The sequence below is a fragment of the Canis lupus genome, chromosome 36, assembly GCF_003254725.2.
Source record: "Canis lupus dingo isolate Sandy chromosome 36, ASM325472v2, whole genome shotgun sequence".
In the NCBI taxonomy this organism is placed as follows: domain Eukaryota; kingdom Metazoa; phylum Chordata; class Mammalia; order Carnivora; family Canidae; genus Canis; species Canis lupus.
This window is the reverse complement of record NC_064278.1, coordinates 20,099,048-20,115,015: the sequence shown is the minus strand read 5'-3', so window position 1 is coordinate 20,115,015 and position 15,968 is coordinate 20,099,048. Positions and strand designations below refer to the sequence as shown.

The window sequence follows — 15,968 nt, the reverse complement described above, 5'->3', positions numbered from 1 at the left end:
CCGACCGCGGCCGGAGGCGGCGCCGGGGACTATTTGTTCGCCGCCTCTTGCCGCCCGCGGCCGTGCGGGTCGGACCTGGGCGCTGCCCCCGCAGCCCCGGGACTCCCCGAGCCGCGGGCCGCGCGTCCCGGGCGCCAAGGGCGCTGCGAGCGCTGCGAGCGCCGCTGGGCCGGAGCCCCGAGCAGCCCGGGCCCGCGGGGCGGCGGCGGCCCTCCGGAGGCGGCCCCCTGGCGCCCGCGGGGAGTCTCTGCCCGGGGCCGCGGCCGCCCCTCCCTACGCAGACCCACACACGCCCGCTCACAGCTTGTCGTGTTGTTTAAAACAGGTGGAAGACCTCTGTAATGATATTATGCCTTTCAATAAAAATTTTATGAGGTGTATTTGATTATAGATTAATGTGTCCCTAATAAAACGGACGGATGGAGCAGCTCGGAGGGCCTCCGCCCCCCGGCACCCTCGCACCCGCCCGCGCAGCCACACACCCCCCGACGGGAGGCGGACACACGCCGCGGCCGAGGGGTGCGCGGGGGCGGCCGGGCCCCGCCGACCCGGTGCTGCGGCGGCCTCCGCTGGGCTGCGGTGTGCCCTGGGGTGCTGGCGGGCTGCAGGGGCGGCACCGCGGGGGCAGCGGCGGCCGGGGCGCCTTGTCTTCTCCGGGGCTGCCGGAAAGGCCCTGCAAGAGAACAGGCCAGAGGGCAGAACCCAAACGCGACCGCGGCCCGCGCCCGCCCACCGCCCACCGCCCACCCCACCGCCCCAACCCTGCCTCCCCGAGGCCAGCGGGAAGCGCTGCTCCCCGCGCTGGGCCGCTTCCTGGGGTTGTTCCTGGGCCCCCGTCTCCCCATTTCTTCTTCTTCCCCCTCTTCCCTTTTCCACCCCCCCTCCCCACCCTGCTTCCAGAAGTAATGCTGGGCAGCCTTGAATCTGAGGGAAATGCCCATTGTCACTCCCAAATCCATGGTACAAAGCCTCGGAAGCCCGGCTGGGAGCCGAGACAAAAGCAGCCCCCGAGAGAGAGCGGGCGGCTGAGGATATATTCCTCACTCTACAAGTTGCTCAGAGCACCCTTGGAGGGATCCCAGCCCACCTCGAGCCCCGGAAAGGAAGGGGGTAAATGGCTACTTATGGCCTGATTGATTGCCTTTGCCAAGGGCTTTCTGATTTTGTTCCAGAGGAGATGCCTTTGCCTGTAGCACGGGTTTTCCTCTGAGGCAGGGCCCCCTGTCAACAACTAATGGTGCTCCCCACATCGCAGGGACTAAATGGAGAAGTTAAAATTGCCCTCCTTCTCCTGCCCAACCAATGGAGGTCTGGGCAAATCTACTCCGGCGTTTCCAACCTGGCCCTGATTCCGAGCCTTCTCTCTGTCTCTCTCCCTCTCGCTCACCCCTAGGAAATGGCTCCCCTCAAGGTTCTGTCTCGGAACTGGGGAAGGTTCTTGGTTTTCAGGGCGAAATTTAAAACTCTGAATAAATACTGAATCTCCCAAAGACTCCCTGGGTGAGAACTGTGAAGCTTAGAGCCCCTGAATACATAGTTTTATGGGGAGAAAAAGCAAAATTGGAAAGGATGTGTTTTGTGAAGCTACTTGAAGCTGGTGGAGACCCTTTGAAAGCACAGCACAACCTGGGGAAACGAATTCTCTGTCCGCTCCTCTCGCTAAGGCCTCTTCTTTCCCCCACGCAGGACTAGATAAGCCTGGACTCTCCCGGTGAAGGCTGGCTAGACTTTTCCAAGCCGTGTCGGCAGCTGGAACATTGGACTTCATGGGAAGTCACGTTCATTTGCAAAGTCTCTTTCAGTCACCTTTTGTACATTTTCTTGCCTTCTACATACAGTGGCTCCAACCAGCATTTTATAATTAAATAGAGGGAGCGTTATGTGGGGAAAATCTTTTCAGAAAATTTCGTGTGGGCCACTAAAAGGTAATGACCGAGCGTGAAATCATTCCACAGGGAAACCAGGGCAAAGTGGGATGGGAAGACTCACCCATCCTCGGCTTCGCTGTGGCCTGGCTTGTCTTGCGCTTGGGATAGGGGTGGGGGTGAGGGAAAGGGGGGGCAGAACTGGATCCGTTGCAATGCTAGTTGCTGGTTGTCCTGGTTCCTGTAATGGAGGCCCGGCGGCTTCCAGGTGGGCAAGCAAGACTGGTTTCAACCTAGCCCCTGACGATGGCACGCCAGCCAGAAATCATCAAGACCCCACTGAAAGTATTAAAAGAGTAACACAACCAAAACCAAAGACAGGAAAACACACAAATGGGGAGCTGTGAGGAAAAAAGCAGCGTGGCCACAGTCTTACTTACCAGGCTCCGGTTAGAGGGAAATCACACGGGTCTAGGATTCAATTATGTTACCATCTTGGGAAGGTGGGAAGGGGCAAAGACTCCCCTTCTTCTCAACTACGAAAACAGCACACCCAGGCTGGATGATCACTCCCCCCACCACTGCCAAATTTTAGCACCCTAGGCCTACTCCAGCCTCTCCCATCTTTCTTCTCTATCTATCTATCTCCATCACCACCCCTAACTGCCCCAAACAAGGAGTTTAACAGGGAGATAATCTCACCCAAGGCTTTCATTTCCACCGTAACACTTGTCCATTTCAGAAAGCAGAGGGAGCGAACTCGTTTCCAGAGTTTATTGCATTATACATGCGACCAGAACATGCACAGAAAGGACAGGTTGTTGTTGTACTTCTACCAAACCACAGATGCACCACAAGGGAAGGCTACAAGGCATAAGTCGTCAATATTCCATCTCACCAAGGACAATCGCTAAATTCATTTGAGAAAAGATACATTGTAATGTGCTTTTTTAGTCCCCCTCCCCCCAAAGCTTGTGGGTTTTCTTAATCTTTTTTAAATATATATGTAATTTAAGTACTTTTAAGTACTGGATGTATTCAAAAACGCCATGAGATCATGGACTAACCACACACACAGACCTTTTGTGTCAGGAAAAACATGAAAAAGTCACATTGCTGGATGGAATGAATGAACTGATGGATGCTGTACAGTTCCAATAAGTTAAGACCCAAATGAAAATGCGCAGTAATAGTTACCCTGCATTACGATGAAAAAAATAATAAATTACACGTGCTAGTTTTTTTAATATATATATATATATACTCATAGGGATTACAGATCACTTGCAGCACGAACAGAATGACCCCAAAGTCACATTCTAGCAGGAAACAAAACAAAACAAAACAAAAAACAAAAGAGCAATGAAGGTTTTGTTGCCGCCTTCCCAGTCCTCCAGCACTCGGCCCTGGAACGCGGTGCCCCCTCTCCGATCCTGGCCTCCGACGGGCCTGGGACCTAAGAGAAGGTGAGGTTGGCGGTCAGTTCTCGGATCCGGTTCTCTCGGCTCATCTTCTTGAGTTTCATTCGGCGGTTTTGAAACCAAATCTTGACCTGCCTGTCGGTGAGGTTAACGCTCTTACTGATCTCTAGGCGGCGCTCGCGGGTGAGGTACATATTGAACAAGAACTCTTTTTCTAATTCCAGCGTTTGGTGCTTAGTGTAAGGGCACCTCTTCTTTCTGCCACTCTTTGCAGTGAGCCAATTGCTGGTTGGAGTATCAGACTTGATTTCCTCTAACAAAATTAAAGGGAGAAGAAGAAAAAAAAATCAAGAATTTTTTTTTCTCAGGCTTTTCAAATGTACCCTTGGCCATGACCCTGCTGGCAGCCAGGCCGCTTTGGGAAATGCTGGTATTAAACATTACTCATATGAGGTGGGCCCTGGAAGGGATTTGTAATTGATGCCAGATTAGTTTAAATGCCCAAAATGACACGATGGGCGGGTACTCTTGCCCTAAGTGGTCAGGGTTCTCTCTCTTTCTGTCTCTTTCTCTCTCAACTTTCTGACCTGCACGGAACATTAGTACAATAGTAAACTTTCAGGATCTCCCCAGCAGCATTCTAAGTGGGCAGCTCATAACTGGGCTGGAGTGGAAAAAGCAAACCAGAGCCTGAACAAGACTACCAATCCCACTGCTGCCTCACATCCCCAAGTCTGCCACATCTTCCCCACTTTTCCTGCACAGGCGGGGAGCCCCACAACCAGGCTTATAGTGGCCCTTCTCTTTCAAAAGATAACCAAGGAACCGAGTACACCTTCTCCGACCTGCCTGGGCATTGTACTCCCCAGAATTTCTTGCATTCTCATTCCTTCTTGTCCCCACACAAAAGCATTCCCCCCAGAAATGTGGCTCCTTACTGTGGCCCACCTCTGGACACTGGGGGAGAGGCATAGGGGCAGGGTTCCTTCTCAAAAAAAGCCAGAGCCCCTGGCTCTTTGCCCCAGCCCGGCCCTAAGGCTGGCCCTGCCGGGGTGGGCCCTGCAGATTCCATCCTTCCCCCCCTTCAGCCTTTGCCCCTTTTGCAAATGGACTGCAAAGCTTGCGGCACTTTCCCCAGACAAAGCCAAGGTTACCTAACCCCGCAGAGGCTGGGAGCCCTCTTCCCCAGCCCAAGCGCCAACCAGCCCAGTCATTTCGTTCCCATTGCCGCCCCCAAGCTCGCAGGATGCGGGGTGCATACACTTGAACACGAACACGGTGCCTTGGACCACCTTAAAATCATCGTTGGGTGAAAGGCAAAGCTGGGACTGCAAATCTGAGCAGGAGAAAGGAGGTTCTGGGGCCGTGTTTACGAGCCGCAGGTCTCATTTGCTCTCTTTTGTTGCATTTCAGGTCTAGCTCAGGAAAAATAAACCCGGCAAGCCCTTCCTCTGCCCAGGCGCCATCAGCGTGGGGCCAGGACTAGCCAGGAGGGCCAGGGCAGCCGGGGAGAAGCGGGGACCATCTCGAGACTGAGACTGCCCCTCTAAAAGCCAGGAGGAGCAGCACCTGCCAGTCGGCCCCGCCTCAGCTGCCCGGGCTCGACGCTGGGCACCCAGGCGCTCCCTCTCTGCCGGTTCCCGGGCTGCACGCCCCGCTGGGGTGGCAACTTGCTCATACCGACCTTTGCTTTCCTTCTCCTGTACTTCGGGACTGGACACGGAGACCTCAGCCAGGCAGCTCCTTTCTTCCGGAAGGCCGCCCTTGGCCTCGGGGCTCTCCACCTGGGAGACTTTGGTGGGCTCCTGGCCGCTCACGGGCTCGTTCATCTTCTTTTCCATCTGCAGCTGGGCAGCCGAGAGCTGCGGCTTGGCCGCGCCGCGAGGGTTGAGCTGGAGCATGACTGTGGAGCTGCCTTCGGGGCTGTTATTGTACTCTTGGGTTTTCCCGGTGGCGTAGGTCTGACTCAGTCTAAAATATCCAGGGACAGGAACCTCGGGGTTCTCAACGGGACAGGACTCAGGGACCAGCCTCTGGTACGAAGGGACCTCAGCAGAAATGAGTTTGTTGCGCTTATCAGAATACATGCAGCAATTGGATTCTTCCTTAATGTTGGTGGTGAAGGAGCAAGTGGGGACTTGCTGTGTAACAGGTTGCTCTATTCGACAAGATCTGTTCGGGTCTGTCCAACTGTCTACTTGAGGTATATAAGGATGCACATTCATACCCATATTTTGGTGGTTCACTTCTCTTTTGGCCAGAGACGGGAGCAGTCCACAGGTTTGCATTCCATAGGTCCCCATGTCTGCGCTAGGTGGTGGCATGTACATGCTGGCGCTGCTCGAATAAAAACTGTCACTCCTGCAGGCACTGATCAAGGAATCTACTAAAAAAGTATTAGCAGCAGGAGAGCTGTTGGGAAAGGACATTTTGGGGAGGAATTTGAAGAAGAGAGATTGTGTCCTTTGTAGGCTGACATCTCTAGGAAAACATTCCCCGTGTAATTGTGGATGCCTCTGCCGACCACATGACAACCAAGCCAATGAGATTTGAAAATGGCCTTGAGCCGCAGCCTCCTCGCAGGTCACGTGCTCCGGAGCCCGGCCGGCCGGCCGCGTAAGCGCGGACAACAGCGACATCTACTACGCGCCCGCGATAGTGCGCGCTGCAGACAACCGGCCCGGCGCTCTCCGGCGCCCGCCGGCCTCCCCGGGGCTCGCTCCGCCGGCCGGCCCCGCTCGCGCCCCCCGCCCCGGCCTCCGGGCCCCGCTGGCGGAGGGAAAGGCTCGGCCAGAGGGGCGCGCGGGAGGGAAGCCGGGGCGCCGGGGCGCCAGCGCGCAGGAGCACTGCCCCGCGCACACCCGGGCGGACCGCGCCCGAGCGCCGGGGCGCGGGCGGGGCGGGGCGGGGGGGCCCGGTGGCTCACGCTCTCCCGGGCAGCCTGGGAAGGTGAGTCGGCTCCCCCGGGCCCGAGGCACCCCACCCCCGGGGGCCACACTGCAGGGCGCGCCCGCCCGCCAAGACGCGGCCAAGTTCCCGCGGGGAGCGGAGGCGGAGGGCGGCGAGGGCTCGGAGGCCAGGCAGCTGGCCAGCCCCGAGCCCCGGCCCCGAGCCCCGGGCGGCCCTGGCGCTGTCCGGTCCCGCCCCCGGCCCGAGGGGCTGCGGGATCCCGGCCCCTCCGCGCCCCGCCGGGGCTGCGAGCCTTCGGCCCTCGGAGGACCCACACCCCGACCTCTGCGGCCGGGCCGCTGGGAGCTTTCAGCCCGGAGACGATCCCTCGCCAGCAGCTGGCTGTCCTCGAAAGCGTCCCTCCGGTTCACAGCGGGAGAACCACCTCGAGGTTTCCCTCCCTACACACCCTGATAATAATGAGCAGAGAGGAAGGAAGGAAGAGAAAAAAGATTGTTTTTCAAAGAGAGGGGAAAAGTCTCGCCCTCGGACTCCAGAAGTTTTAGAAAACTGACTGGGCCGAGTAGGAGAGAGAGAGAGAGAGAGAGATGCAAAGGTGTCATTTGGTTCTTCTGCAAAAAAAAAAAAAAAAAAATGTTTTCCTTTTATGGATTTTGTAAAAGCATTGGTTTCTGACAAGTGCAAGGTACAAAAGGTTGTGGAATTTATTAATACATATTAAGAAGAATCAGGGCGATCAATAAAATTCTCATCTACATTCTTGGGCTACTTGGTAATTTTCTTGCTTCTGAAGGTTTTTAAAGAGTTATACCCGCTGTTGCCACACACGGGAAGATATTTTATTAACAAATCAATCGAGACTTTGTAAAGGATAAGATTAATAGTTAAGATTTAGCATAATGGCGTTCGCTTTATGAATTATTGAAAATTATACTATTGATTTTTCCCCTTCGCTACCAACCAAGAAGGTCAATTTTTGTTTTAACACAAATCGTCAAATAGTAAAAGCTATACTTTTGTCAGGAGTTGAGTTTTATAGTTTTGGACAATTCCTAAAATTATTTGACACTGGTTTGCTTGGGTGAGGGGAGGGAGGAAAAAAAAAAAAGGAATTGGGAGATTCTTGGTCCTCTGTTTCCTTTGGTGACGGAAAGTTCTATAAAGAGGATTTGGTCTGGGGTTGTGGTCGAGCTCATTAAAGAACAACCACCATCACCACCATGGAAACTCAGAGTTTTATGAGAAACTTCTCCAACAACTTCCTTTCTTGTTCTCTGGTTGCAGGCGGGTGAGCCGCCCTTCGGAAGCCCCGGCCTCGGGGCAGCAGCGGGGAGCTTTAACCTTGATTTCCAAAGGCTTGCCCGGGTTGAGGGGCCGGGCCAGGGCACGGGAGCCATCCCCGGGCTTCCCAGATCCCCTTCCCTGCACCCGAGAGACGAAGGGGGCCCCAGAAACCCTGATCGTGAACCAGTTCTCTGTCCGGGAAGGCGTCTGGGCTCTCTTCTCCCCACACTCGCCCTGTCATGGGCTGGCCTTGGATTTCAGGCCCAGGGACTGAACTTGTGGGCAAATTGGGTTTCCGCCTCAGCAGAACATTTCTTTGGAGCCCGATGCTCATTAAAGCGCCTCGGCATTCTGCGGGGGGAACCAGGAGCCTGCTCACTCCTTCACAAAAACCTTTTCCAACAAACCCTCTGTCCCCCCTCCCTAAAAGGACTCTCCCCTGGCCTGGTGGAAACAGGCGCTGAACATTATTTTCGGCCTTGGGACCACTTTGCCTGTCGCCTTGAAGTGCCCTCGCCCAAACAATAACCCCTTTTAAAAAACTCCGCGGTGGCAATGAGACAGACCTTTTAAACCTTTACGCAGCTGTTCAAATACAACATCATTGTCAGGTTAAAAGCCTGGCGCCTCTAGCTGCAGCGGCTGCGGGATGCCGGCCGGCGAAGCCCGAGGTTTAAACATTACCTTTCCGTAGGGGTGACTGTTTTTAAGCTTGAAGATGGGGTGGGGGGGTGGGGCGCGGGTGAGGAAGGCAGGAAAAAAAAAAAAAACACAACTTTTGCCTCTGGTCTGCTACGGTCCTGTTCAAAGCTAACAGCCACTGATCAGCACCCCAAAAATAGTTTTATCAGAAGGTGGAGATCACGATCCCGGCCCCAGTTAAGCGTGCCCAGGGCTGGACAAAGTGCCCGCTGCACACGCTCTCGGCAGGCGCCCTGACGCCAGCCTGGCGCTCCAGGACGGTCGTCCCTCTGCATCTCAGCCAGGGGAGCTGCCTGGAACTCGGCTGTCCAATTCTCCCTATCCCACTCGTGAGGCAGGACTGTTCAATCTAATCGGGAATTTTATGCCCATCAAAAGCCCTTTCATAATCTTTATTTATACATGAAGAAAACATTCAGGCTAAAACCCAGCCATTCCTCGCGGAGCGGGTAGGTCTGCGGTGAGCCAGTACAAGCAGGATCTGCCTTCCGAATTTGGGGGCCTTTCTGTTTCAACTCTCAGTGGCTTCAGGCTCTCAGTCACCCCCACATTAGATCTGGCTTGAAGTGGGTCTTCTTCATTCACAGAAAATATGTGTATTGCCTATAATTTTGAATCTATTATCACTAAATTCTATTTTATTCTTTCTCAAATATCTGCCTTCAGACCAGTTCCCTGAGGCCAGAGACTCCAATATTTCAGAGAAATTTTATAATAAAAATGGAGCAAAATAGAAATAATACAAGAGAATGATGTAGACCTGGGAGGATGGAAAGTTTGGCTGAGACTCTAAGGCTAGGATGAAGCAAATGGAATGAAAAGGCAGTGCCTTCCAAGGCCAGCCTGTATTTTGCTTACGAGTATTTAATGTAGCTGCATAGCTGCTGTTTTCGATCATCTTTAGATCAGTTGGAGCAGTTACCATTAATAATAAATCAATATTGCACTATAAAGGAGATGAATATCCATATTTGTACCAAGACCTCCTTCTCCCTGGCACAGCTCTTTTCCGAGAAAAAATTAATAGGGTCGCCTTAGTAAGAAATTAGCATTTGTAATCAAGAAGTGGCCTGCATCTGTGCTCCTCTGTCACCAGGAGGAACAGTGACCCTGGGCCTGAGTAGACCTGAGGACTCCTAGGTTTGCCCTGAATTTGGGCCCTTAGTGGTCTCAGGGCTGTGCCATTCTTTGGGGGCAGAGTGGATGGGGACGAATTTTAAAGGCTGCTTCCCCAGGGAGCCCCTCCAGGTTGCACTGTGCACCTTCCAGCCAATGTGAAAAGAAATCAAGGGGGCAGATGGGCAGGCTGTGGAAGCCACCACCAACCCAGTGAAGAGTCTGTGGGGACCGTGCAAAAGGGCTGGCTGCTGGGGAGCCTTTTTCAGTTACAGACACAAAAGACTCCTACTTGGCGCACTTTCCCTCCACCTCAGGATCTGAGACCTTGATGACTCCAGAGACATGGCCTCGCTCCTTGAGCCCCACCGGCTCTGAGCAATCAGGAGGGGTCGGGTCTGCAGCCCCCCAAGTCCTGGTCCGATGCTCTGTCCTTTCTCAGGCCCATCTTGGGCGCTGCTGGCAGGAGAGGAACCGCAGACTGCTGAGCACCCGTTGTCTGAGGAAGGCTGCCAGCCAAGGCCAAGGGGCCCTCAGAGGCCACACGCGCCCGCCCCTGCTGGACCCGCCCGAAGAGGAGCACAACGACATCTGGGGAGGAGGGCTCTCTCCCCACCTGGCCTGAGACCCAGGTTAGGCTCTGAGAAATGTCGCTTCACGGCAGCCAAGCAGGACCCGCGGTCAGACAGGCGGGAGCCACGGGGGCCTGTGGGGAACACCTATGCCTCTGGCTGGCGCCTCACTGGGGGGCTCATGGCGCCCCAGCCTCCACTGACGCCGATGCCAGCTCCCAGGGGTGGGCTCAGGGCCTTTGGTGCGGGGTTTGGAGAAAGGCGACAGAGGCGGCAGAGCCGAGGAGGCCAGCATCTGGGGGTTGCCGGCGCTTCACGATGAACTTCGGGCCAGAAGGGACGGCCACCCTCCCTTAGAACAGCCCGCGTCCTGGAGCCCTCCCCCCTGGAGCCTCTCTTTTGGACGGAGGATGGTGACACGGGCCCTCCCCAAAGTCCGGGGCTGTGCGGAAGGGGCGTGGGGGGCCCGCAGGGCGTGCAGCGAGAAGGCTGCTGCCAAGAGCTGGGGCCCAAATCACGTTCTGTGCTCCAGTCCCGCAGGCGGCCGCGCAGAGCGGCCGGGCTCCTGTCAAATGCAAAGCTCCGTGGCTTCAAATGCAATCCCCTTTCTAAGCCGCTTTGCCTCGCAGTCCAAACGCTCCCGGGCCGGCCTGCGGCTTCCCGCGGCCGCGCCAGCCCAGCCGGGCCCAGACACCCCAGCTCAGGGTTCCGCCGGCGCCTCTCGCTGCCGGTACCCCCGGGTGCCAGGCATGGCCGGGGCGGGGGGCACCCCCTGGCCCACAACGACCCCCTCGGGCCCGACGCGTCTCATTTTCCCTGAGACCACACCAAGCTAAGTTGCCGGCGCCCCGATCTGTCTTAAACAAAAGCCTTTTAATCATCCCCGGCGGTCGGTCGGTACAAGGCGGACCCTGCTTTTGGGGAGGAGCTGGTCCTACCCTCATATCGTTCTCCATACTCAAACCAACAAGAACATTAATTTCCCTCATTGAATCAACTCGCAGTGGCATGACCAATTTCGAAATGTACCTATTCGTCTTTAAAAAAAATCTCTCCTTGACACCACCAGGCTATGGCAAGGTATTCTTTGCAACAGCGTTATCTTGGAGGGGACAACGATTGGGTGATTGTCTGTTTCAGGAATCCGGGTAGCTCCCTTTTCTCTGTCTATACACAAGTTCGCACACCTCGTGGTTGCTTAGAACAAACAAACAGCAAACAAATACTTAGTGGCCGCCTGTAACTAACGGGCTGAGATTGCCTATTAGAATCACTATTGGAAAGATAGGGTACCGCGGCCTCTGCGCCAGACGCGGCTTCTGGAACGTGAGCACGCCCCCGTGTGGCTCTCCAAGGCCATGCAAACGGGAAATGGTATCTCTTGGTTCGGCTTCCCCAAGGTGGTGGACACACAAGCTTGCTACATTTAGACGCAGTTAAAAAAAAAAAAAAAAAAAAGATAGATGGAGAGAGAAAGAAATAAAGCAGTTTTAAGCTCCTGCAACGATCATACTACTAGGGCATTGACATTTTAACGGACGCCCAGAATTCCACACAAAGGAATCCCCTTCCGAACGAAATTATTCGATTGTAGGCTTTGTTTCTCTTGCCATGTTCACCAAAGGTTGAGGGACACTTTGGAAAACAATATAAATATTTTCAGTTTTGTAAAAGGAATATTTTCATATTCAAAGAAAGTTCGGTAATTTATCTGACGGGGTAACATTTTTTTTTTCAAATATAGCGAAGCTGTAAATCTGACTAGAGCTTCCTCTTTCAAATGCCTGCTTTTAAAGCCATGGTTTTTCATTAGAGCAAAGGGGATTGCTATCTATGACCCCCTCCTCCAAAAAAAAAATCCACCTCAGTATATATACCATCTGTATTTAAAAAAAAAAAAAACATGCTGGTAGACACTTAAATCTAACCAGTATTTTAAAAAGAAGTCAAGTGCTATTGAATTACACAAATGTTTGAAGGGAAATTAAGGTTATTGATCCTGAAATTAAGGCATTTGCTTAGATTTATGGTGAGCCCCTGATATGATGCTGTGTGGTCATAAATGTATGTGGGGGTCTGGAGGTGTGTAAGCATGTGTGTGTGAGAGTGGGTGGCGGCTGAATATCACAGAAGAACCTTAAGGCGCCTAATTATTCAGAAAGGTTAAAGGTGATGACCTTGACATTTTGGAAGTTCAAAGGCATACACTTATGCACTTATGTTTTTCCTCCCCCCCCCCTAAACTTTGGTAATTAAAAAAATTTTGCATTTGGAAATGCATACCTCCTCTGCAGATGCTTGGAGTACTGTACATCTTATGGATTTTTTTTTATTTTTTTTTTTACTTTGGGCTTAGAAGAGGTTAAGAGTCACGATTCACTTTACTTTTTTCAGAGGGAGAGATGCTTTTCTCACTCCTACAGTTTATTGCACATTGCGGAAATCTCTTTTGGGCCCACCAGAAGGTGTATAATATAACCCAATTAAGCTGTTTAGAACTTTGGCTTTTATGGTGTTGTCTAGACAGTTCAAGGTTTTGTAAACAGCCTGGCCTGGCCCTGCAACATAAAGTGCAGTTCAGCCCCCACCACATTCTTTAACTTGAAGCGATAAATGCAGTGAGAAGTGGGTCTGCAGCCTCAGGCCCTATTCCAGGGAGGGGTCTTCCCTTCTCTGCCGTATGCCTGCTGTGACACTAGCAAGGATCCCTCTCCCCACTGGTAACTTCCTTTTTAGCAAACCATTATTTTCCATGAAGGTTTCTAATTTTGGTTGCTTTTTTTTTTTTTTTTTTTTAAGGGACCCTGGCTCCTTGACATCTTGTTAGGAGTAAATTTGGATTTTCTAACAATTTTTTAAAAATGGTTTTTGTCTTTTCAGAAATTCCAAGTTCACTACACTGGGAATGGGAGGAAGAGACTTCCTTCTTAAGGTTCCTGCTGCCCCAGCCTGATTGCCCGGAGAAAGCAGCCCCAGAATGGCTGGGTTAGATCCTCAGTTCAGAAATTCATCCCTGAAGTGATTTTTAACAAATCAGTGTAGCCTAGAGAGGGTGGGAGAGAGCTACTCTCATTTCAGCAGGATTAAAGAGCATTTCACTTGATTTTCAGTTGCATATGGGAGAAGGTTCTGACCACTAAAATACCCTAATCAGACACTAAACTTCTTTAAAGAGGAAAAAAATCATATAGTGTGTTCAAGCTGTAACCTCCATTTTACTAGAAACCATTTATTCACACAAAACACAGTGACTTATGCCTTGATACGACAGACCAAAGATACATTTCCCAGAGTTTAAATAATCTGCATTCACCAAGGGGGATGGCCGGGTCCCTTAAACTCAGAACAAAAACAAGTGCCTTCCAGCCCAGCGGCCTAACTCTCTACAGATCCCACAGCGTCCCCACGGGGACTCGGAGGGAGGGAGCGAGAACAACAGCACATTGGCGGTAAAATTGTAAAGGGACGTTTGCATTTACCATTTTCCCCTTATTAGGATCCATTCGGCCAAGTCCCCGGCCTCGTCGGCAGGCAGCAGTGGTCGCTGGGAGGTCCCGAGTTGACCGTGGGAAGGACTCGTGGAGTTCCACAGAGAAGAGGCGTCATTAAACCCAAGGACATTGGGCCTGCCGAGGGCAGGCTGGTGGGGAGGTGGGTGGGTGAGTGGGGCTCTGGGAGAGGGGTGCTTCCTGGAGCTCTCAAAATAAGGGGTTTCCAGTGAAATACTGCAGACGGTCTCTGTTCAGTTTCTTTTCTTTCATTCTACGATTCTGGAACCAGATTTTGACTTGCCGGTCAGTGAGGTTGAGCATCCGAGAGAGTTGGAGTCTTTTCTCTTTGTTTATGTACACGTTAAAGAAAAACTCGCGTTCCAGTTCGCGGATCTGGTACTTGGTGTAGGGACAGCGCTTTTTCCGGGACCGCTGGGGGGCCACTGCAAGGCAAAGAGACCAAGAGGTGAGAGAGGCGGCTGACTGCCCACCCCCGGCCGCCTGCCCGCCGGCCCAGGCCCGCGCGAGGGCCAGGCCTCGGCCCCGTTGGGGACGTCCCCTGCCGCCACTGAAAGGCCCTGCCTGCGTCGTGGGGGATGATATATGGGCGGGCACAGGAGAGAGTGCGGGCGTGGACGTGTGTTCACGCCAGGACACACACACACACACACACACACACACACACACACACACACACCGTGTCACGGAGGTGGAGAAGCAGAGGGCGAGGCCGGCTCTGAGTTGGAACCCGAAGGGAGAGAAACCCGAGCGCGCCCAGGCATCTGCTCTACTCCAACCAGCAGCGCGCGTCAGCCAGAGGCTTGGATAAAGTCCAGTTCAAGGATCTCCCCACCCCACCCCCCCTTAAAAGCAGGAGGCTCGAGTGTCCACACTCACAAAGTGGCTTGAAATCTGCCCCCACCGCACTCCAAGCTCTCCAGAACCACCACCCCCCCCAAACTGGGGAAAAGCTCTCTCCGGCGATTAACGTCCCCTTCGAAGTCTACCTTAAGCCCACCTAAATTGGTTTCCTATCGTAAACACACTTTACAACGGCCCGGGAAATCTTATAGGATGTATAAACCCCTTCGAACGCTTATAAAGTAGCACATAAAACGGCGCAAGCAGAGGGAGGCCCCCGCCGCCCCCCCGCGCCCGCGGCCCCCGGCCCCGCCGCCCACCCCGCGCCGGGTGCCTACCTGCGCCGCCGCTCTTCTCAGCCCCCGCCTCCCCCGGGGGCCCCTCGCCGTCGCCGCCGCCGCCGCCGCCTTCTGCCGCCCCCTTGGGCTCCGAGCCGGGGGGCGCCTTGGCGCAGGGGCTTCCCCCGCCGCCGCCAGCCCCCGTCTTGGGGTCGCCCTTGTCGGCAGCGCCCTCGGGCTGCGGCGGCGCGGGAGGCGGAGGGGGCTGCGGCCCGGCGAACGGGGGCCCGGGAGCAGCCTCGTAGAACTGGTCGAAGCCCTGCGGCAGGATGCCGTTCCGGCCCACGGCGCTGTAGAAGTTGGAGGCGGCGCCCGCGGGGCCGTGCGGCGGCCCGGGCGCGGCGCACACCGGCTCGGGCGCCTTGAAGAGCACGTCCGGCCGGCGGCCCGCGGGAGGCAGCAGCTCGCGCTGCATGGCCGCCTCCTCGGCCGCCGCCGCCGCCGCCGCCGCCGCCGCGGCCGCCGCGTAGTAGGGAGCGTAGCCCCCGGCGCCGCCGCCGCCGCCCCCGCCGGGGCCGCCCCCGCCGCCGCCGCCCCCCGCGCCGCCGCCGCCGCCGCCGCGGTACGGCCACTTGGCGCGCTCCAGGCCGTAGTCGCGGAAGGCCACTTCGCGCACGGGCTGGACGTGCGGCGCCAGGTTGGAAGAGTAGGGGAAAGTCATCTGGCAGGACGACGGCTGCGACAGGAACGACGGCTTGCTGGCGAAGTCCGACGGGGCCACATAGTAGGCGCAGCCCGGCAGGTACATGCTGGCTGCGCTCGGGCCGCACTCATCAAAGTCGTTCATGGCTCCGCGGCGTGCGCGCCGGCGAGCCCCGGGCCGCTCCCCGCGCCGCCAACCTGAGCCATCGATTGCACAAGAGGCTTGGGCCAGGATCAACTAAGCAAAAATCCCCACCGGGCGCTGACGTGCAATTCATCTTGATTGATTCTGGTGGTAATTATGTCACGTGACGCCATGGAGAGAAATGTCCTTATATCTATATCAGCTCTCGCCAACACGCCCCGGGACGGCTCCTGGCGCCGAGACGCGCGCGCGCTGGGGGCGGACCGGTCTCCCTCTCCAGCCGGCGCTCCCCGGGCGCCCCCTGACCGGGCTGAGCCGCAGGCCGGTCACCTGTGCGCCGCCGGCGGCCGCCACTGCTGGGTGCATCTGCCACCGCCCGGCTGGGCCGCCCGCCCGCGCCCGCCCGCCCGCGCCGCTTTAAGTACGCGGACCGAGGCCGGCGGGGAGGAGGAGGGAGGGGGAGGAAGGGGGAGGAAGGGGGAAGGGAAAGAAGCGGAGAGCAGAGGGGGGAGCCCCAGCCCGGGGCATAGGGGACTAGGTGTGAGGTTGTGAGGTTCCCACCCCCACACCCCTTCCTGCAGCCGCTCCCTCCCCCGCGACGCCGCCACCCTCTGCAGCTCG

At 55.4% G+C, this 15,968-nt stretch overlaps 2 protein-coding genes across 3 annotated transcripts; both read right to left on the bottom strand.

Moving 5' to 3' along the window:
* Positions 1-2,625: 2,625 nt before the first annotated feature.
* On the bottom strand, positions 2,626-5,970 carry HOXD10 (homeobox D10). The gene is made up of 2 exons (XM_025460280.3): positions 4,971-5,970; positions 2,626-3,599 (listed from the first exon to the last, which is right to left on the bottom strand). The coding sequence occupies exons 1-2, from the start codon at positions 5,923-5,925 to the stop codon at positions 3,322-3,324; spliced, it is 1,233 nt and encodes a 410-aa protein (XP_025316065.1). The 5' UTR covers positions 5,926-5,970; the 3' UTR covers positions 2,626-3,321.
* On the bottom strand, positions 3,463-15,721 carry HOXD11 (homeobox D11). Of its 2 annotated transcripts, XR_007408511.1 has the most exons (3): positions 14,561-15,721; positions 13,350-13,804; positions 3,463-3,599 (listed from the first exon to the last, which is right to left on the bottom strand). XR_007408511.1 is itself a non-coding variant. In XM_025460282.3 (2 exons), exons 1-2 carry the CDS (start codon positions 15,345-15,347, stop codon positions 13,569-13,571), a joined length of 1,023 nt encoding a protein of 340 aa, XP_025316067.1. In that variant the 5' UTR covers positions 15,348-15,721; the 3' UTR covers positions 6,812-13,568. The 2 variants fall into 2 exon arrangements, 1 of the variants encoding a protein (XP_025316067.1); XM_025460282.3 differs by lacking the exon at positions 3,463-3,599 and having other exon boundaries at positions 6,812-13,804.
* Between the last annotated feature and the right edge of the window lie 247 nt (positions 15,722-15,968).

Coding starts and splice junctions, on each gene's coding strand:
- HOXD10 (XM_025460280.3), bottom strand. CDS start 5,925: ATGTCGCTGTTGTCCGCGCTTACGCGGCCGGCCGGCCGGGCTCCGGAG. Junction 3,600..4,970: donor ACAGGAGAAGGAAAGCAAAG/GTCGGTATGAGC, acceptor TAATTTTGTTAG/AGGAAATCAAGTCTGATACT.
- HOXD11 (XM_025460282.3), bottom strand. CDS start 15,347: ATGAACGACTTTGATGAGTGCGGCCCGAGCGCAGCCAGCATGTACCTG. Junction 13,805..14,560: donor TGAGAAGAGCGGCGGCGCAG/GTAGGCACCCGG, acceptor TTTGCCTTGCAG/TGGCCCCCCAGCGGTCCCGG.